The 22,590-nt window shown below is 40.4% G+C and overlaps 2 protein-coding genes across 6 annotated transcripts in view; one reads left to right on the top strand and one right to left on the bottom strand.

Moving 5' to 3' along the window:
* LOC137374653 (protein downstream neighbor of son homolog) overlaps positions 1-22,590 on the top strand; it is a 66,598-nt gene that overhangs the window by 39,421 nt on the left and 4,587 nt on the right. For 2 of the 4 annotated variants that reach the window (XM_068041109.1, XM_068041105.1), the window contains one exon: positions 1,840-3,696. The exons of the other annotated variants lie outside the window; for them this stretch is intronic. In XM_068041109.1, the coding sequence (XP_067897210.1) occupies positions 1,840-1,977 (138 nt within the window). In that variant the 3' untranslated portion in view covers positions 1,978-3,696. Of the gene's footprint in view, positions 1-1,839; positions 3,697-22,590 lie in introns of those variants that run through there. 4 annotated transcript variants of the gene reach the window in all.
* LOC137374654 (protein SON) overlaps positions 4,826-22,590 on the bottom strand; it is a 32,116-nt gene continuing 14,351 nt past the window's right edge. For both annotated transcript variants that reach the window (XM_068041110.1, XM_068041111.1), the window contains exons 5-8: positions 12,069-12,216; positions 7,746-7,814; positions 6,551-6,666; positions 4,826-5,207 (exon numbers count right to left, since the gene is read on the bottom strand). In XM_068041110.1, coding sequence (XP_067897211.1) covers positions 5,043-5,207; positions 6,551-6,666; positions 7,746-7,814; positions 12,069-12,216 — 498 coding nt within the window. In that variant the 3' untranslated portion in view covers positions 4,826-5,042. The remainder of the gene's footprint in view (positions 5,208-6,550; positions 6,667-7,745; positions 7,815-12,068; positions 12,217-22,590) is intronic.

The following is a 22,590-nucleotide window of genomic DNA, read 5'->3' as shown; positions in this document are numbered from 1 at the left end:
ACGGACAATTTTTTTTTACCTATCAACCCGCAAGTCTTTGGCATGTGGGAGGAAACCGGAGCACCCAGAGGAAACCCACATGGTCACTGGGAGAATTTGCAAACTCCGCACAGGCGGTACCCAGAACCGAACCCGGGTCGCTGGAGTGAGAGGCTGCGGTGCTAGCCACTGTGCCGCCCTATAATACATCATAGTCTGTTAAAATACGATCACCTTTTAAACTGCTGGATTTCCTGTCACATTGGAAACGAGGAATCAAAACTAGGTGCATTCTTCAAATCATGGAGGATTTGTGTAGAAAACAATTGGAACATAGTTGAGGTCAGAAAGTGAAGATAAGGGGTGAGAATATGCAGGGGAGTGGTAGAGTGGGGTAAAGTAGGGTAAGTGCTGGTGGAGAAAGAAGAGGCTAAAGCAGGATTAGATGGAGGGGAAGGATGTATTGAAGCCAGAGAAGAACAATTGGAGAACTCGAGGAGTGGGGGAAGGAGAAAGAATTGAACGTCTTGGGACAATGTCAGAGAAGGGTTAGGGTCCAAAGGAAAGGTTGCGCTATTGGAACCAGTAACACCAATACTTGAGGAGGAATGGAATTGGGAGTGTGCAGAGGGAGTGGGGCATGAGGAGAGAACAGGGAAGGAAATCATGGAGGGAGACAGACTGAGAGGATGGGGTTGGAGATAAAAGGACCGAGAAGTTGAAAATGAAAATAATGGAACTGAGAAATTCATTCAGTGAAGATGGGTGATCTATGAATTTAGAGCAGCCTTACACAGAATTGGCAAAGGTGAGGATAAATGGACTTACTAAATTGGGGAGCAAGTTGACAAAATTAACTAAAATTCTACTTTAATAAATCAGAACAGCCTCTTAAAAATTTGCAATATTGATGAAGTCCCAGGCTTCAATCAACAAAATTAAAAATCGAAGCTTCATTTAGATAAATTAATTGACATATTTATATAGCATCGACAATGTAGGAAATCCATCTCAAGGCACTTCACAGTAGCATATCACAGGGTCACACACTGGAACTCCAGCAAGACTGGTACAAAATGCTGCATGGAGTAGGAGGCTGTAGGCTTGGTCATATACCGATATCATGGCAATAGGGCACAAGCATCAGTTATAAGCAGGTGCGTGGGTGGAGGAAGAATAAAACCAGCAACAGCAGCAGGTAGAATGACCTAGTGTCCTAACCAAAACAAGAAATGCTGGATTCACTCAGCAGGTCTGGCAGCATCTGTGGAAAGAGAAGCAGAGTTAACGTTTCGGGTCAGTGACCCTTCTTCGGAACTGAAGAAGGGTCACTGACCCGAAACGTTAACTCTGCTTCTCTTTCCACAGATGCTGCCAGACCTGCTGAGTGAATCCAACATTTCTTGTTTTTGTTTCAGATTTCCAGCATCCGCAGTATTTTGCTTTTATTTTAGTGTCCTAACCAGCTGTTTAGTAAATGCTGAGGCAAAACAACCACAGTACTGCTGCTAATCAGAAGGAGCCAGTAAGTGGAGTGAGGGAAACAGGAAAACATGATTTTTATGGGCCCAACAATTAGTACAAGAATGTTTTCACTTATTATTTAGGAAGATGTCTGCCATTCTCTGGAAATGCATACATACAGTGAATGTGTATTGCAATTATAATTACAATAAGGGGCTTCTGTTCTGTTGATTAACAGATAGGTGGCATACATATACTCAACACCTAAAGGTGCAAAAGACCATTTACTGTGTTTAAGAGACCGGAGATCACACCAGATTAGTATTTCCAATTCTTGCTCTTCATGTGCTGTAATAGAACCGTTTAGGATGTTCTGATCCCTTTTCATTTTAACAGGACCTATCTTCAGATGAGCTGTCTAATAGTGGTCTGCACCCAGAAACTCTGAATCAACTGATGCAGCAGCCAACATTTGGAAAATCCTCTATGAAGCATCTAGAAATGAATGACTACAAATATACCTGGAAATTGTGAACTCTACCAGCATTTTTAGTGATTTCTGTGATTTCCTTTAAAATGAAGTCGTTCTGTCACTCCTCGCCTTTGTTTTACATGTTGAATAGTATGCAGTTGTGAAGCTGGAGAAAACTACTAGTGGATTTTATCTGTGAAAGCTGGCTAAAACAATGAGGGACCAACAAACATTAGGTATTCAGTGACCACATTCCTGTCCTGTCATTAATGTAGTACTGTACATTAGTATTAGTTATATTATCTGAAATTAGATTTATTTTTAATGCATGTAACAAATGCATTTCATATTTTTAATATTGTGGAACTTAGAAGTTGGGTTGTCATGGGCTCTGCTTTTCAAAAAGTCCTCTTTGATTTTCATTACAAGGGCTACTAGTGAGATTTCCCATGACCTCTTATAGGTCATGCTAGCGTCAGATTCTACTCCAGCAAACTTAGTGCTATTTTTTCTCTTTGGAAATGGTGTGCCATTAATAGGTAGGATAAGGAAAACTACTTTGTCTTTACAGAAGGCAGAGTGGTTGTATGACAAAAAAGGAATTTTATTTGACTTTTGTTTTAAAGAGAGTAAATCTGTATTATCACTATCAAACAACTTGTGTCCAGAATATCTAAATTTCCTTAACTTTCTACAACTTAATAGATAAAACAAACAGCAATGCAAATAGCCTTTAAGTTTACTGGTGTTAAATGTTCAGCTGTTCATTAAATTCATCAAATTATCTCCAAGTTGATTGATTATGGATATATGATCTAAGTATAATTGTTTCATACCCATGTCTAGCTTCATAAAATGACAGTTTGCATGAGGTCCTCCAGAGGGCTGTTTTATTCAACTTTCTGGCTGTCTAGAAATATAATTTCCAACTGTTGGGTGTGCTTTTAAAAAAAAAAGTCTAGTCAAATAATAGACACTAGGAAGAAATGCAATTTCTAGATCAATCACTCCATTGTTTACTGGGATGTTTGCCTGCTCAGATTCAATGTGTTAAAGACCATGTTCAGAGGGTGCTTTGCTTATACAGTAATGGATCTAATGTACAAGCCTTGTAGCCACCCTTAAGTTTTCTATTATCCATGCCGCAGCACTGGCCTAGAATGGAGGGAACTCCGCAGGAAACTTCTGCATGTTTCATTAGAGCCTATCTGCCTTTCTGACAGTTTCCTGAGAGAAGCTGCAAGAACCACCTGTTTTCTTTTTTAAACCATTGAACTGCTTTTTAAATAGTATAAATATGATATTGTATGGCATTTTGCTTATATTTGTTTTATCTGTAAATAAACCTGTAGTTTTAGCACGATAGAAAATATTGTGTTTGCAGCTGTCTTGAGGTGACAGGAGAATGTGGTCGGCATACTTTCTAGTAAGCACTTTAACTGTGATAAGGGTTAGGTTAAAAACTTAACCCTTCTGTTAAACAAATTATGGCACAAGATAAAAACACACATCATTTTGTAGAATAACTCAATCTGCTTATGGATTCAGTCATCAAGCCATTTACATAAAAATGTCTGTGAAGGATGAAAAGTAACTCTTTAGTTTCATTTTTTATTTATTTGGCTGTCTACAGCCAAGAGTGAAAGACTGACTTAATATTTCAAGAAGCTCTAATTCAGGAAGAGCAAGTAGGTTTTAATTGAGAACCAGATATTTACTTCAATTAAGAGACTTTGTTAAATGCACTTTTTGGAGAGAATATCTTTATAATTTTAAAGTACCTGATTGTTTATAAAGTATTAAATTTACTATTGAAATTTTGTTATAGTTTTTTTTTTGAAATGGTACAAGCTCGAGGTATTTTCTCAAACTTGCTTTAGCCTGCCGTGCAAATAACTGTGCTAATTATTGGGTTAATTGATGTTTTAAATTTCACTTTTTTTGCAAAATGTCCAACTCCCATTGCTTCGCAAGTGACCAATCTGCTGAGCCAAAGAGTTGGTGGACATTTCTGGAGGGTTATGCTTGCCATCTCCTGAGGTCTTCCCCAGACCTAGTGAGTCGACAGTAGCAATATAAGTCCATAATTTAAGCTTACCAGTTACATTTTCAAAATTAGATTGCTATCTACACCCATCTTAGATTGTGATTATAGGTGAAGATTAATCTAGATGAAATTCCAGCCCAATCATTCAGTGGCAGTAATTTCATAAATTTAGGGCCAGTGGAACAAATACCCTGTCACTTGTTCAGTATATGTACCTAGTTGCCAAGCAAGTACTCCAGTTAGATGAAATATAACCTACTGAACACAGGCTGCTGATTTCAGGATACCAGCTCTTCTAGCACTTCCTTTTGAGGAACATCTTGGATCTTGTGCATGTGACTGCTAATAAACCCTGTTAATGTGGGCTGGATCAAAAGCAGCATACTCCAAAAACCTATAACCATACCAAGGAAACTGTAAAGTGATTAAAGGTGATGAATTTCCACAAGGTTTCTCCCCATTGTCTGTTGTAACTTTAGCAACAGTGCCATAGAAACTCTACAGAAAGGATAGTTGAAATCTGGAACTCTGCTCCCAAAGGGCTGTGGAGGCCAGGTCAATTGAAAATTTCAAAATTAAGATTGATAAATTTTTGTTAGGTAAGGATTATGTAACTAAGGCAGGTATGGTGGAACAGGCTCAAAGGGCTGAACGGCCTACTCATTCCTGTGTTCTAGAAAATGGTGTAAATGCCATCTTCCCCACAGGTTTTGTGGTTTTATAACAGATTAGCAGAAGAATCCCTGTGAAAATGCACCTCAAGGATTACCCAAATATTCAAGCTCTTGGCAAGCAGAGAATTCAAAGTATTGCCATCCATATTACATAAAATGGGTGTATTACTGAAAGAATCACAAGTTGCTTTATTGAAGATATATATTTACAAAGGCATAATGTGATCATCACCTAAGCTCTACATAATATCCATGTTCAGCAAGGGCCACAAGCTAGACATTATTTACAAAGTTGCTTAACAATTCATGAAAATAACAAATCAAAATTCCACAGCCAATAGCTAATTTAAAACATCTTTATTTACAGAATCACTAAACAATTCAATGGCAAATACCGAAATGTAATTTACATAGCATCATCTGAGACACTCTTAAAACTTGTGGCTGAAGCACCACCATCCTTTGGAACAAGTCCCATGGCCTGCAGGGCAACAGTAGCAGCTGAGGCCTTAGCATGCTTCTTGTTAGGACTGGCGAGGCTGGGTTTGTACTCTGTGCCATTGATCATCACCTATCACAGAAATGTGTATACTTAAATGAGATGCGCAGTCTTAACACTGCAGACATCAGTTGCAAATTTATCACAGTTCATTTTATTAATGATCAAAGTCTATCAGGTGTTTGAGACACAGCATTTTATACATAATAAGTTTGCAATAATGTAATTGTCTGCACTTGGTCAAATAAATCTAGGCCACTATTTCCCCACTAATCCCTCAGTGATGAGGCAGCGCAGGGGTTAGCACCGCAGCCTCAGCTCCAGGGACCCAGGTTCAATTCTAGGTACTGCCTGTGCGGAGTTTGCAAGTTCTCCCTGTGACCGTGTGGGTTTTCGCCGGGTGCTCCGGTTTCCTCCCGCCGCCAAAGACTGGCAAGTGATAGGTAAATTGGCTATTGTAAATTGCCCCTAGTGTAGGTAGGTGGTAGGGAATATGGGATTACTGTAGGGTTAGTATAATTGGGTGGTTCTTGGTCGGCACAGACTCGGTGGGCCGAAGGGCCTGTTTCAGTGCATACACATAAAAGTGTGTATTCTGTGAGTGAGAAGTCACTACCAATGCATCAAGTACAGCAGAGCAGCGTCAAGTTTCTGGCCATAAGACTGTTAATGGAAATGGCAACACATTTTTCAGAAGGGCAATTCTGAATCTCATTTCCCCTGTTCATTATACAAATTTACTTTATAAATAATTCAAAGCTTTGCTTACAACTGTTCATTGCTCCCTCAGTTATCATGTCTAGTTTTATGTTGCTTCATTCTTGCAAAGCACAAGGTGTTAGCAAGAAAATCTTAATTTTATTTCTATTCTACACGGTCACATATTTAGGAAATTAATGACCTCTCTTTACCAAGAGTTACATTTTAACTCTTGCAATTTTTTTCCCCAAGATTTATAGGTAGGCATCCTCTACATAAGATACAGCGACATTATAGAGAGAATCACAGAAGCAATACCTCCTTTCAATGTTTCTGGACACTCAATTACCATCTCAGAATTTCACCAGTGCAGCTTTGGTATTGAAGTCATCATGTTCAATTTTACTTAGTTTTTCCTGAACATTGCTATGTCAAATGTTGTACCTTACATTCTGATTGTTGCTCAACTTCTCTGGTTATACTCGCCATTCCCACAAGATGCAAGAGTTCTGAAGTTTAAAGACACACTGATTCCAAGATCCCTATATTAGTAACCTGGACTTATTCTAATTGTGTGTGACAGATATTTGAAATATGCTTTTTTAAAGCATCTATTTGCATCTCAAAGTATTGCTTGGTTAAGAATTTTAACACTAGTAAGAGAAAAATAGTGAGCTTAAAATTTAAATATGAATTTTAGCATCCAATTTGCTCACCTTAAACAGAAAATGTTTGCAATGATCAGGGCCACTGTCATGTACCATCAAAAAATCAGGTGGTGGCCATTTTCTCTTGTTACAAATTTCCATCAATGCAGAAACAGGATGCTTTCCTAAAGTTTGTACAAATGGAAAAGAATGGCATTTAATCATCCCAAAACAGACCAATCAAATGTAATAATTTCAAATTAAAGCAGCAAGTTATTTAAATTCAAAAGGCTGGGGAGCTAAATTAAATAGATCCCAAAAGTGGGCACAGAAATCATGACTTGAGATTAACCCATGTCTGCTTATTGAAATACAGGCAGAACGTCAACTTCGTGTTGCCTGGTCTTTAGAATGATTGCTGCTTGCAGTCAGTGCTAACTGCACTGTTCATTAGCTGCACACTACAGCAATAAACCCAAAATTGTAACTTCCAAACAGTTCTTAAAGGTAGCCTACACCTCTTAATGGGGAGTACACTCTGGCTGGAGCAGGTGCTGGCAGTCAATCGGGAAGTACATCTGACCTGGGAAACCGTGCAGAAGGCACAATGTGAGAGAGAGCTGGTTCCTAGGTTTTCAGATTCTGCGCTGGAGGCATTTATGAAGGAGATGGAAAGTAAGAGAGATGTCCTGTATCTGCAAGAGACCTTCCAGACACCTGCTCAAAAGGCAGTGGGAGGAGATAGTCAATGGCAGGAGTAGTCCCAAGGATGCAGTGCCACAATAAGTTCAATGACCTCATATAAGTGGTTAATTCACCACACCCCCATCACTCATCTACCAACAGGCTCTGTCACTCATGACTCCTATCTAAAATTCATATGCTTCACCACACCCTCACACTTAGCACTGCTGCAAGCCTCACACCCACATTTCACAGATTGCATACACTGCTAGCTAGTCAACTATGACAGCCACATCACCCAAACAGACTGCAGGACACGATGGCGCACAACCAGAGGGATACAGGGACATGGAGGAGATGGTGTTGGCCATTATTGGAACAGCAACTGCTGAGCCCATGATGAAGGGTTACAGACCTGAAACATTAACACTGCTTCTCTCTCCAGAGATGCTCCCAGACGTGCTGAGTATTTCCAGCATTTTCTGTTTTTATTTCAAATTTCCAGCATCTGCTGTATTTTGCCTTTATATCAGCAAAATATCAAGATTTAATGGATTATACTGCACATATGAATTTATACCTGATAGATCCTTCATAATGGGGAGGTTTCCAGATTTCTTCTGTGTTTTCTCACCTTCTGCTACAAGACCTAAAATGACACAAATGTTGACTGTTAATTTGTGCAGGAAATGAACTACATTTATCTGGGTATAACCCTGACTCTCAAGACAATACTAATTTTGAAACAGTAACCAAATATTGGAATAGTAAGCTGATTTTAATATCCTTTTCACAGGTTGGATGGTGGAAAACATTTTAATACCAGCAAATCAATGTGGCATTGCTCACAGTGAGTTGTAGGTTACACTATCAGCCATAGTGGAGATGGGGGTGCATTTGCATTGAAAGAATTGGGAAAGAAGTTTGTAAGAGATATCTTCATAGTGCAATTATTTTTGTTTAGTTCCTGGAAAAAAGTGTTTTCCTTCCCTTGTCGCTGAAGAGGAACAGCAAGTGGCACTGAGTGTTTCCAGTTGGGGATCTCAGTAGGTGGCTTAAGAAGACAGTACAGAGAGGTAGAGAAGGAATGAATAGCAGGTAGAAAGTGGAGGAGAACCAAGATTATATCAGTGAACCAGTGGATAGAGGTCATGCACATGTAAAAATGGGCAGTAAAGCACAACTGGATTTGTGCTCCAGAATTAGCCGTGCCCCTAGCTAAGCTGTCTCCGTACAGCCACAACACTGACATCTACCCAGCAATGTTGAAAATTGCCCAGTTATGTCCTGTGCACAAAAAGGACAAATCCAACCAGGCCAATTACAGCCCTATCAGTCTACTCCCAATAATCAGCAAAGTGATGTAAGGGGTCGTCGACAGTGCTATCAAGCAGCACTTGCGCAGCAATAACCTGCTCACTGATGTTCAGTTTGGGTTCCACAAGGGATACTCAGCTCCTGAACTCATTACAGCCTTTGCCCAAAAGAGCTGAACTCCAGAGGTGAGGTGAGAATGACTGCCCTTGACATCAAGGCAACATTTGACTGAGTATGGCATCAAGAAGCCCGAGCAAAACAGGAGTCAATGGGAATCAGAGGGAAAACTCCCTGCTGGTTGGAGTCATACCTAGCACAAAGGAAGATGGCTGTGGTTGTTGGAGGTCAATCATCTCATTCCCAGGACATCACTACAGGAGTTCCTCGGGGTAGTGTCCCAGGCCCAACCATCTTCAGCTGCTTGATCAATGACTTTCCCTCCGTCATAAGGTCAAAAGTAGGGATGTTCGCTGATGATTGCACAATGTTCAGCACCATTCGCGACTCCTCAGATACTGAAGCAGCCTATGTTCATATGCAGCAAGACCCAGACAACATCCAGGCTTGGGTTGATAAGTGGCAAGTAACATTCGCACCACACAAGTGCCAGGCAATGACCATCTCAAACAGGAGAGAATCTAACCATCTCCCCTTGGCATTAAATGGCATTACCATCGCTGAATCCCCCACTATCAACATCCTGAGGGTTACCATTGACCAGAAACTAAACTGGAGTGGCCGCATAAATACTGTGGCTACAAGAGCAGATCAGAGGCTGGGAATTCTGTAGTGGGTAACTCACCTCCTGTCTCCCCAATGCCTGTCCACCACCTACAAGGATGGGTGCAGCTCCAACAACATTCAAGAAGCTCGCTTGATCAGCACCCCAACCACCACCTTCAACATTCACTCCCTCCACCGACGTACAGTGGCAGCAGTGTGTACCATATACGAGATGCACTGCAGCAACTCACCAAGGCTCCTTCAACAGCACCTTCCAAACCTGTGACCTCTACCACCTCGAAAGACAAAGGTGGCAGATGCATGGGAACATCACCACCTGCAAATTCACCTCCAAGCTATGCACCATACTGACTTGGAACTATATCGCCGTTCCTTCACTGTTGCTGGGTCAAAATCCTGGAACTCCCTTCCTAACAGTGTACACAGTTGGTGTACCTACACCCCAAGGACTGCAGTGCTTCAAGAAGGCAGCTCACCAACACCTTCTCAAGGGCAATTAGGGATGAGCAATAAATGCTGGCCTAGCCAGAAACGCCCATATCCCACAAACGAATTTAAAAAAATACTAGAATTGCAGGTGATTAGTAGAACTTAAAGCCTATTGCTGACCAAAGAGTAAAGAAAATGTTTTTGAGTGACCGATATGATCATATAGGTAACTATATTTTATTCAGACTTTTATGGGTTTCTTACTAATGAATGTTACTGTTATATGTAAATTCTATAGTGGTAATTTAAACGGTTCCGAAAAGCAACTTGAGAAATCTTTTGAACAATTTGATTATTTTACTCTCTTTTGTTTTACTGGAGGATTTCCCTGCTGCTCAACCTTAGAGCTGAATTTTCTGAGTGATGGTCAAGTCCCACTGCTGGGAGCAAAAGCGCGAGGCAGCCCCGCTTCAGGGGAGTAGTGGGACCCTGAGGCGGCATATTGCTGCCACCGACATCCAACTGAGGACAGCAGCCCGCTCGCAAAAGTTGCCAGCCCAATCAGAGGGCTGGCAACTCAGCAGTGGCATCTGTGGTCATTGCTGAGGCTGCATCACCAGAAAGAGGGCCCTTCAATGACAGGGTGCCCTCAGAGAGGTGAGTTACATTGGGGAAGCTGGAGCCAGGCAGGCAGACCCCAACAATCATGGGGGGAGGTTATGATGCACCAGCAGGGCCAATGCTGCGGGGGAAACCATTGGCACTGGAGGGTTGGGGGGGGGCCTCCATGGGCAGTGAAGTGCCCATCGAGGACCCCAGGACCCGCTGGGAGGCCACAGGGTTTACCTAGCGGTCTCCCCCACATGGAAGCTGGCCCTCCTGATGAGGGCAAAATGCCCGCGGGGCGGGAAGTGGCCCTTAACGGCCACTTAAGTGGCTCAATTGGCTGTCAAGCTGGCGGCCGCACCGCTAAGGTTCCCACTGCTAACAGTATGCCATGGTGGCAAGAAGACGTTGGGCTCCCTTCCTGACGTCTTCCCCAATATTGCCACATTGCCAGCCCTCCCACCTCCCAGCCCATTTCCAGTGGGCAGGGAAAATTCAGCCCTCGATTTGCCTCAGAGATTTCCTAATTATTAAGTTGTAATTTGTTGCTACTTCATATAAATATGAAATGTGAGACAGTCAAAAAGTCTGAAGGCAAAGTGTGATATGATATAAATTGTGCCTTGTCACATCATTTTTGCATTACTAGTGAATCTCCTGTGATCTGTATTTAGGTGGTGTTTGTTGCAACAGGCTGAGAAGTTACAGTGCCACCTCTGGAGCAAGCATGAATAACTAGCATTCTTGTACATTGTGGTTTCTTACCCTAGGTAACAGAATAATTCTGCAGATAAAGTAATATTAGCAGATTGTCTATGACCCTATTGAAATTAATGTTATGTGTTGCACAGCAGGGACTAGAGCTTGACCAATTGTTACAAAAACTTAAGGACTATAATATAGATAGAGTTACAATCCTGAGTCCATCAGACTGCAACATTATGAAAGAAAATTGTTTCAATTTTGGCCACTGGAATAAATTTGTCAGAAGGCAGTTATGAATATTCTGTAGATTAGTGTCAATCATTATTAAGCTCTTTTTGCCCCTACAGAGGCTTGAGTGAATATAGAAGAATAGATTAAGCAATAGGTTCTATTCAATGCTAAGCCAAGCTGATTGCAATAGGTGATCCCAAGAGCCTAATCACATGGAAAACTTAGTATGCTTTTCTTTTAAGATTATTATTCATCTTCTGTCTACTTAAGGCTCTGAGAAGTCTACATACTTTTCATACTACTTGCTGTGCACAGGAATTCAACCCACAGAAATTTCCTGTCCAAAAGAATGGTTAGACCTTAGGGGAGGGGCGATTGCAAATGCTACTCTCTCCCAACTGCTCCCCCCACGACCATGCACATGCTCCCCACCATCACAAAGGTTCCACACCACCCCCCCACAAACATTGGAGTAAATTTTCATCTTTAGTGTTCCCAGTGCAAAGCTCTGTGCTCCAGGAGTACATATTGAAAAATAAAATGTATGCTGCCCATAAATTTTATGTCCATTCATCTTAATAAATGAAAAATTGGGGGTAGCGCACACCTGATTTTCTGATATGTGCACAGAGCTCTGTGCTGGCAGCACTAAAGACAAAAGCACATACTCCTGTATCATTTTTGCTTATAGAACCTGATCTAATTGGGCTACTTAAATTATATTTCTGACTTTGACCTTTGAGTCTGGATGAAAAACTGACACTGTTACACTAACTATCTCTGTGAGACCACCACTTTAATTTTGCTGCTATGGTCAAGCAATTCTACTCACCCCTGTATTAATAAGCTAAAGACAAAAGAGCACCATCACCTTTACGATCAGTCTTGAAGTCAACAACTATAGGTTCTACTGGTCCATTTTTGTTTTTTCCCAGTCCTTCCCCTTCCCTCCATCCCATTTTCTGCATCAATTGTGCTCCCATTCCTCCAGTTAAAGGTGCGGCCTTCAGGAACTGATCCTGTTTATAAGTAGATAGGTATAATAAAAACAAATCTTACAAGAGGTCAAAGTAACCTTTTGCAGTCAGACTGATTAACACAATCTGAAAATTCAGGAATGCGTAAGTACACAGAACATTTAAAAATATAAATCAAACATTCCAAAACACAAATATGAATAATTATGGCAGTTTAAAAAAACTTTGAAGAGCTTTAGGGGAAAAAACATGCACAAAAAACCTTTGTAAAGTCGGCTGTGCAAATATTTAAAATGCAGATTAAAGATATGTATTTGAAAACTCCTTTAAAAATTTACATACCTAGACCTTTGCTGCCGGTGTGTAGTGAAAAGTAGGGTTGAGACTGACCGTGGCAACAAGACGGCTACAAGGATTTGACCCTGCACCAAGTTTCTGTACATAGAAGTGAAAGTTCACAGGTCAGTCTGTGAACTATCACCTCTCTTTGTCCTTTCCATCTCCCAACCATGCATTTCAACAGATCACCAGGCACTGCTGGATACCAACATTTCAACAAAATTTCAGACATTTTCATGTTAGTAACAATTAATAATTGAAGGGGAACACAATACAGCAGTCAAATGTTATTATTCCTAAGACATTAATCGTCAATGGTACTCTACTGGTGTGAATTAGAGTCATTAAAATTTGGTAATAAAGCAATAACAGTGTAACAGGCAATACAAACTTTGTTACATTCAATTGTTTTTAAAAAAATAACTGTGTGGTAAATCTCCCAACTGATTTGAATATCAAGGCAGACACTTCAGACACTACAACTACAAAGCACAATATGTGCACTCAAGAAAAATGTTAGGGTTACCAGGAAAGTTATCTATATTTAATATTTTACTACATATTTATCTGCCCAACACTGGATGAATAAAATTTTGTACTAAATCACAATAGCTCAAGTAACAAATAGCAGCAGTAAAAAACAGTGAGATCTATCTTGACTTTTGGTTGGCCGCCCTTACTAGCAGTGATGAGGCCCCTATGATTTCAAGACCCCTGCATCATTTAAATCTGACCAACCAGCTGTGAGGCTAAAAACAGGCCTCAAAATTGGGCGTTGGTGGCCACCAGCAAAGTAATTTGCGGTTTGGTGGGGTTCAAGGGGGTGGCGATTGCAGAGGGTGGGGTGTCCCAGGGCGTCAGCAACCCAGATTATTTTTGTGTGCCCCAGAGGAGCACTCTGCGCAGTATCCAATCAGTTCCAATCTAAAATAGCAATCAGGAATCTGTTCACATCATAGGATCTCAATTTCCCTGTCAAAAGGTGTCTATTGCATGAAACAAGTGGCAGTCAGGACACACGGCAGTAGGCCCCTTTCAAAATGGAGCCCTGCCGTACCACACGTGTTAACGGGGGGGTAAGGCTACCAATCCCATTTTGAGGCCGTCACTGCCCACTAGTGCCAGATGAAGCCAGTCAAAAATTGACCCCAGAATGTGGGAACCTTCTTACCTATGCCCATAGTTGCTTTCTGGAGAAATAATTAGAAGAACGTGAGCATGCGAACATTCAAATTAGGAGCAGGAGTAGGCCACTCCTTGAGCCTGCTCCACGATTCAATAAGATCATGGCTGATCCAATTGAAACCTCGATTCCATATTCTCGCCTATCCCCAATAACCTTTCACCCCCTTGCTTATCAAGAAACTATCTACTTCTGCCTTAAAAATATTTAAAGACTCTGCTTCCACTGCCTTTTGAGGAAAATAGTTCCAAAGACTCATGACCCTCTGAGAAAAACTTTCTCTTCATCTCTGTCTTAAATGGGTGACCCCAGTTCTAGATTCTCCTACAAGGGGAAACATCCTTTCCACATTCATCCTGTCAAGACCCCTAAGGATCTTAAATGTTTCAATCAAGTAGCTTCTTACCCTTCTAAACTCCAGCAGATACAAGCCTAGCCTGTCCAACCTTTCCTCAAAAGACAACCCACCCATTCCAGGTATTAGTCTAGTAAACCTTCTCTGAACTGCTTCCAACACATTTACATCCTTCCTTAAATAAGGAGACCAATACTGTACACAGTACTCCAGATGTGGTCTCACCAATGCCCTGTATAACTGAAGCATAACCTCCTTGCGTTTGTATTCAATTCCCCTTGCAATAAACATTCTATTAGCTTTCCTAATTATTTGCTGTACCTGCATTCTAACCTTTTGCGATTCATGTACTAGGACACCCCGATCCCTCTGCCTCTCAGAGCTCTGCAATCTCTCACCATTTAGATAATATGCTTCTTTATTATTCTTCCTGGCAAAATGGACAATTTCACATTTTCCCACATTATACTCCAGTGCCAGATCTTTGCCCATTCTATCTATTTCATTTTGCAGCCTCCTTAAGTCCTCTTCACAACTTACTTTCCTACCTATCTTTGTGTCATCAGCAAATTTAGCAAACATACCTTCGGTCCCCTCATCCAAGTCATTTATATAAATTATAAAAATTGAGGCCCCAGCTCTGATCCCTGTGGCACAGCACTCGTTACATCTTGCCAATCAGAAAATGACCCATTTATGCCTACTCTGTTTCCTGTTAGCTAGCCAATTTTCTATCCATGCCAATATGCCTCTACACCATGACTTTTATTTTCCGCAATAACCTTTGATGTGGCGCCTTATCAAATGCCTTCTGGAAATCTAAGTACAGTACATCCACTGGTTCCCCTTTCCCCATCCACAGCATGTTACATCTTCAAAGAATTCCAATAAATTGGTTAAACATGATTTCCCTTTCACAAAACCATGTTGACTCTGCCTGATTACCTTGAATTTTTCTAAGTGCCCTGCTATAATGTCTTTAATAATAATTTCTAACATTTTCCCTCAGACAGATGTTAAGCTAACTGGCCTGTAGTTTCCTGCTTTCTGTCTCCTTCCCTTCTTGAATAAAGGAGTTTCATTCGCTATTTTCCAATCTAACGGAACCTTCCCCGAATCTAAGGAGTTTTGGAAAATTAAAACTAACGCATCAACTATTTCACTGGACACTTCTTCTAGGACCCTAGGATGAAGTCCATCAGGAGCATGACCTAATGCAGTACAGAATTAAGATAGGTGTGGATACAGAATGCACAGTTTTATTCTGGTGACAAATTAATAAATAAGCATAGGTTAATAGTGAATAACAACGGTAACAATTTTCAAGTTTAATGTCCAAAATTACAAACAGGAGTATCTGGGTTTATATTAAAAAGCTCCAATGAGATCATTACAGAAGGTTCATCTAGATTATAGGCTTACAAACTCGAGTTCCCAACAGGTCCAAAAAGGAATCCCAGAGGGTCCCTGACATTATCAGATTTATACTGAGTGTTGCTGGAGAGCACAGAGTGTGAAGAAGGGAGTTTGATAGGTGAGGAAGTTCAGGGAGGGGGGTGGGGGGGGAAGAGAAACTATAAATTGACAGAAAATAAATTTGTCTGCACTGACAGCTGCTTTGAGTGAACAGAGTGTAAAGTGGGAGTTGGTGCATGAGGGAATTCAGTGAGGGAGGGACTCCTTTCTTTTTCTACCTTTTTTCAGTCTCCAGTAGCTGCCTCTTTCTTCGGTACAGTGGAAGAAGCTGATTGGTAACCGATAAGTTATTCTACTTCTAATTGTAATAAATAGTTTTTCAAGTTATGGTATGGCAGATCAGCTCGGCCAAGCGGAATGTACATCCTGCAGTATGTGGGAAGTCAAGGACACACCACGTGTCCTAGACAAACACATGTGCAGGAAGTGTCACTGGCTGCAGAAGCTTGAGCTCCGGGTTTGGAACTTGAGCAGTGGCTGGAATCACTGTTGTGCATCCGCGCGGCCGAGGACTACGTGGACAGCACGTTTAGGGAGGTGGTCGCACCACAGGCTAGGAGCATGCAGGCAGAAAGGGAATGGGTGACTGCCAGGCAGTCTAGGAGAATCAGGTCGGCAGTGCAGGAGTCCCCTGAGTCTATTTTGCTTACTAATCGGTTTTCCATTTTGGATACTGGTGAGAGCGATGGTTCATCGGGGGAGTGCAGCCACAGCAAAGTCCGTGGCACCACTGGTAGCTCAGCTGGACAGGAGGGAGGAAGAAGAGTGGAAGAGCAATAGCGATGCAGGATTCGATTGTCAGGGGATCAGACAGGCGTTTCTGTGGCAGTAAATGTGACTCTAGGATGGTATGTTGCCTCCCTGGTGCAAGGGTCAAGGATGTCACGGAGCAGTCGCAGGACATCCTTCTGGGCGAGGGTGAACAGCCAGAGGTCATGGTCCACATTGGTACCAATGACATAGGTAGGGAGGGATGAGGTTCTGAAAGCAGATTTTAGGGAGTTAGGAAGGAAATTAAAAAGCAGAACCTCAAGAGCAGTAATCTCAGGCTTACTTCCAGTGCCACGTGCTAGTGAGCATCGGACTAGGAGGATTAATCGATTGAATATGTGACTGGAGAATTGGTGTAGGAGGAAGGGCATCAGATTTCTGAGGCATTGGAACCAGTTCTGGGGCAGGCTATACCTTAACAGGACCGAAACTAATATCCTCGCAGGGAGATCTGCTAGTGCTGTTGGGGAGGGTTTAAACTAGCTTGTCAGAGGGATGGGACCTGAGGCATAGCTCAAATTGGAAGGAAGTAAAGCTGGTAACAGGAGGTAGAAAAGTAGCAAGTGACATTAGATGGCAGGCGAAACAAAGGCGAGCATCGACTAGGTTTAGAATGCAGAATAATGTCAAGAAGACAAGGTTAAGGGCACTCTACCTGAATGCATGCAGCAGTCACAACAAGGTAGATGATTTAAAGGTACAAAATGGCCAAATGGGTATGATCAAATTGCCATTACGGAAACGTGGCTACAGGGGTGACCAAGACTGGGAACTGAATATTCAAGGATATTCGACATTTAGGAAGGACAGGGAAAAAGAAGGAGATGGTGTTGCACTGATAATAAGGGACGGGATTAGTACATTAGAAAGGGAGGATCTCAGATTGGAAGAACAAAATGTGGAATCTGTTTTGGTGGAGCTAAGAAACAGCAAGGGGCAGCAAACATTGGTAGGAGTTGTTTAGAGGCGACCAAACAGTAGTGGTAGTATGGGACATGGTATTAATCAGGAGATTAGAGAAGCATGTAGCATGGGTAATACTGTAATCATGGGTGTCTTCAATCTGCACATAGACTGAGTAAACCTAATGAGCACTAATGCTGTGGAGGACGAGTTTCTGGAGTGTGTTAAGTATATTGAGGAACTGACTAGAAAACAGGCTATTTTAGATCTGGTATTATGTAATGAGAAAGGGCTAATTAACAATCTTGTTGCAAAAGAATCTTTAGGGATGAGTGACCATAATATGATGGAATTTTACATTATGTTTGAAAGTAAGGTAGTTCAATCTGAAGCCAGGGTATTAAATTTGAACAAAGGAAATTATGAAGGTATGAGGGGCAAATTGGCTGAGGTGGATTGGGAAAATACATTAAAAGGTATGACAGTGCATAGACAATGGGTAGTCTTCAACAAATTATTACATAGTTTACAGCAACTATGCATTCCTTCAAGGCACAAAAGCCCCAAAAGTAAAGGCAATCAAGCATGGCTACAAAGGAAGTTAAGAATTGTATAAGCTGAAAAGAAAAGGCTTATAAAGTTGCCAGAAATAGTAGCAAACCTGGGGATTGGGAGGATTTTAGAATACAGCAAAAGAGGACCAAGAAACTAGTAAAGGGAGAATAGAATATGAATGTAAACTAGCAAAAAACATAAAAATGGACTGTAAAAGCTTCTATAGGCAGGTAAAAAGGAAACGTTTGGTAAGACAAATGTGGGTCCATTACAGGCAGAGTCAGGAGAATTTATAATGGGGAATAGAGAAATGGCAGAGAAGTGAAATGATTATTTTGCGTCTGTTTTTACAGAGTAAGATACAAGAAACCTCCCAGAATCAGAGCTCCAAGGGACTAGGCAGAATGAGGAATTGAAGGAAATTAGTATTAATAAGAAGGTTATATTGGAGAAATTAATGGGGCTGAAGGCTGATAAGTCCCCAGGACCTGATATTCTACATCCAAGAGTGTTGAAAAAGGTCGCTACGAAGATAGTGGACGCATTGGTGATCATCTTCCAAAATTCTATAGATTCTGGAATGGTTCTTGCAGATTGGAAGGTAGAAAATGTCACCCCACCATTTAAGGGAGGGAGGGAGAGAGAAAACAGGGAACTACAGATCTGTTAACCTTACATCAGTCATTGGGAAAATGCTAGAATCTATTCTAAAGAATGTGACAAATGGACAATTGGATAATAATGATCTGATTGGGCACAGTCAACATGCATTTATGAATGGGAAATCATGTTTGATGAACTTGTTGGGTGGTTTTTTGAGGATTTTACTAACAGAATTGAGAAAGGGGAGTCAGTGGACGTAATGTACTTGGATTTTCAGAAGGCTTTTGATAAAGTCCCCCACAGGAGATTGGTTAGCAAACTTAAAGCACATGGGATAGGAGGTAACATATTGGCATGGATTAAGGATTGGTTAACAGGCAGAAAATAGAGAGTAGGAATAAACAGGTCATTCTCACATTGATAGGCTGTGACTAGTGGGGTACCACAAGGATCAGTACGTGGGGCCCAGCTGTTCACAATATATATCAATCATTTGGATGTGGGGACCAAATGTAATAGTTCTAAGTTCGCGGATAACACAAAACTAGATGTGAATGTGTGTTGTGAGGAAGATGCAAAGCGGCTTCAAGGGGATTTGGAAAGACTTAGTGAGTGGGTAAGAACATGGCAGATGGAATATAATGTGGAAAAATGTGAGGTTATCCATTTTGGTAGGAGGAATAGATGCGCAGAGTATTTTACAAATAATAGAAGATTAGAAAGTGTCGATGGACAAAGTGTAGGTGTCCTTGTCAATAAGTCACTGAAAGCTAACATGCAGGTGCAGCGAGCAATTAGGAAGGCTACTGGCATGTTAGCCTTTATCACAAGAGGATTTGAGTACAGGAGTAGCGAAGTCTTGCTTCAATTGTACAGAACCTTGGTTAGACCGCATCTGGAGTACTGTGTGCAGTTTTGGTCCCCTTACCTTAGGCAGGATATTATTGCCATAGACAGGGAGTGCAACAAAGGTTCACCAGACTTGTTCGCAGGATGGCGGGACTGTCCTATGAAGAGAGATTGGGGAAACTGGGCCTGTATTCTCTAGAGTTTTGAAAAATGAGAGGTGATCTCATTGAAACCTACAAAATACTTAAAGTGATAGACAGGGTAGAAGCAGGTAAGATGTTTCCTCGGGTTGGGGAGTCTAGAACCAGGAGACACAATTTCAAAATAAGGGGGAAGCTATTTAGGACAGAGATGAGGAGAAATTTCATTACTCAGAGGGTTGTGAATCTTTGGAATTCTCTACCCCAGAGGGCTGTGGAAGCTCAGTCATTGAGTATGTTTAAAGCAGAGATTGACAGATTTCTAAATACCAATGACATAAGGGATATGGAGAAAGTGTGGAAAAAAGGCATTGAAGTGGATAATCAATCATGATCGTACTGAATGGCGGAGCAGGCCCGAAGGGCTGAATGGGCCTACTTCTGTTCCTATGTTCTTATATCCATACACCAACAGTATTTGTCTACATTTATTGACTTACTAGCGTATGATTTCTGTTGCAGAATACTAATAAAAACATTTTCCACAATGATAGCCCTGCGTTGGCTGTTTTTTGGAAATTCGTAGTGTGCATCAATAATTGTCAAGGATCAACCACACAGAAAAGTTTGAGAAACTGAAGTAGGTCAATCAAAGTTCCAGTGAAAACTGAGAGGTGAACAAATGCAATATGCATTCTATTACAAGATTAGTTGAATTACTATTCACATTTCATCTGGTAAATTTTATGGTTATATTTTAGCTATCATGTGTGGATCACATTTAGAAAATTGAGGCTTGTTTTAGACAATAAGACGCCTGCCCAATTTTGTAGCTATCAGACCAATATAACAATTGAGATTTAAGACAATGAATCACACCATGGTAAAGACATTGACAGTGAGGCTTTTGAATAATTTTCAACCCAGGAAATAGCAAAACCTCAAAATCGTATTAAAATGCTAAACTATGCAAGTATTAATTTGTTACTCCAATATTGTTTTAGTAGGGCTATTAGTTTTAAATTTAAAAGGACTTCTGTATCAGTTTCAAATGTGTGTTAAATGGTGAATCTGAAGAGCCAGATTTATAAAGATTGAGAAAATTATAGTTAAAATATGTAATTGAAAGCAGTTTAGTACTTGATTTAATTCACCTTTTAACTGTTTTGATACAGCTGTGACTTTAATTGTTCTTTAAAATGCACTCAAGCATTTTGAGAAACTTTATTACAACAGAAACGTCTTTGAAACTTAAACTGTTTCTTTAATAAAATATTGAAATGCATGCAAAAACTGTCTAAACAGCTAAATATAGTTCTTCAAATCAACCAAGGATCTGGAATACCAGCTGCCTCATCCTAAAAACCTTGATTGGTTTTTACTTACTTCCATTTCCTTCTTCCCCTGTTTTTCCAGGAACCTCACAAAAGAAAGAGGCAACCATGCAGAGAATGATACAAACCCCAGCCAAAGTCGCCCAGGGTTCCGTCCTGCTTTTGTACCTGCTTTGTAATGATAGAATTTTTTATCATCAACATCTGTTTCAGTATCTCCAATGTGTATTCAGTTCACAAATCCAATTCAGATACTTTATTAACTGTATACAATTTACACAGGAGACACACATTAAGCAAATAATTCATTATAAGGTATTCACTTTCCATATTTTCATTTTCCAGACAATGGTCTGGAATGCATTTAATCCGTTATATAATTACTAATACACTGTGTGACACAAAAAAATCTATTTCATGCTTTTATTCTCAATCACACCATAAGTATTGAAAAAAGAAAGTTTTGTGGAATAAAGAAGAACTCAAATACTCAAACTGCTGTCTTTGGAGAAAACAATCCCGCACCCCCCCACTCCCCAAAAAAGACACTCTTAACTTACAGCATTAAGCTAAATACCCAAGATATACAACTAAGATACATCAAATGCCGCACAATTTAATTTGTGCTCATATAAAATGGCAATTGTAAATAAAAAAAGTCAAAGCTTTTTCAAGATAAGGGAAAATTACCAGTTCATTTGTTCTTAAAAATGTCATAGTTTTAAGAAGTTTTTTTTAACTGCAGAAAAATATATACAAGGGATTTAATTGTAAAAGTGTGAGGACAGCAGACAGCCTAGTTATTTTGGCTTTAAAACACTGGTATGCCCAACCAGAGGTCATGATTGTATCTCAGTCTTGACCAACAGGAAAGTCAGTTGTACTCATTCAGCAAGTTCTCCCAGCTCTCAGCTATGTTGCTAGATGAAGCACACTAGGGCAAAAAGCAGTCCAGCTCTGACTCTAGGGTTGGAGAGGGAGAGTGAAGATACACTCAAAAGAGCCTTACTGGAGATCGCCTGAATGATGGCCAACTGTAAAAACAGTACAGAAAACAGCTGGGAAAAAACTTGCCATTTCATCCCCACCCTTACAGCTGCTGAAAGTGGAAGCATAGACATGCGAAAACGGGAAACCCATAAAGGAAATTAAATAATGTGAAGAGATGAAAAAAGTTGCAGGCAAGACAGATCAGCAAGTGTCATTCCTAGGGTGCACAAATTTCCAGGAGTCATTCCATGAAAATTGGAACAATGGAATTTGTTAAAAGCAGGAGAGAAGTAAAATATCTGAGAACTTCCAATGAACGTCCAGTGTATTAAACATTCATGCAGAACTGCATAAGTTTGAAGGACAAAAACTTTTTGTGCATTCATGATGTACATAGAATAAAGATATATGAAACAACTGTTTCATACCAAGTTTGTTTCGGGCTCCAGTTAGATTCTCTTTGTATAACTGCATCTCTTGTTTATGAACTGGATACACCACTGAACATAAACTGAAACAGACATTAGTTTTTATTTTCTAGTGTATTGACTATATAGGTGAAACACCAACCATGTGTCAGTCAACATTTTGTCAAAATATACAAAAATATACTTTCCCTTTTACCATTTGCTTTTTGTTTACACTGAAAGCATATTACATTGCCAATTGAAAATGATGCATTGTTACTTTTCATGTAATAACACTAGGTTGGGCAAAAGAGTTTTAAAACATCAATTCAATTTTCTGACAGGTCTAAGATAACAGATCTAAATATCACAAAAAATCCTTTTACCGTTTTAACAGTAAATGACTACATATAGTAAAACTGCACACCTACATGGTTCTGATTAATATCAGTTTTCTAACCATTAATTAATATGAAACACAAAAGATCCTTTGAAGTTTCATACTTTTTCC

This window comes from Heterodontus francisci, chromosome 10 (assembly GCF_036365525.1).
Source record: "Heterodontus francisci isolate sHetFra1 chromosome 10, sHetFra1.hap1, whole genome shotgun sequence".
Classification (NCBI taxonomy): Eukaryota; Metazoa; Chordata; class Chondrichthyes; order Heterodontiformes; family Heterodontidae; genus Heterodontus; species Heterodontus francisci.
This window is presented reverse-complemented; position numbering and strand designations above follow the sequence as displayed.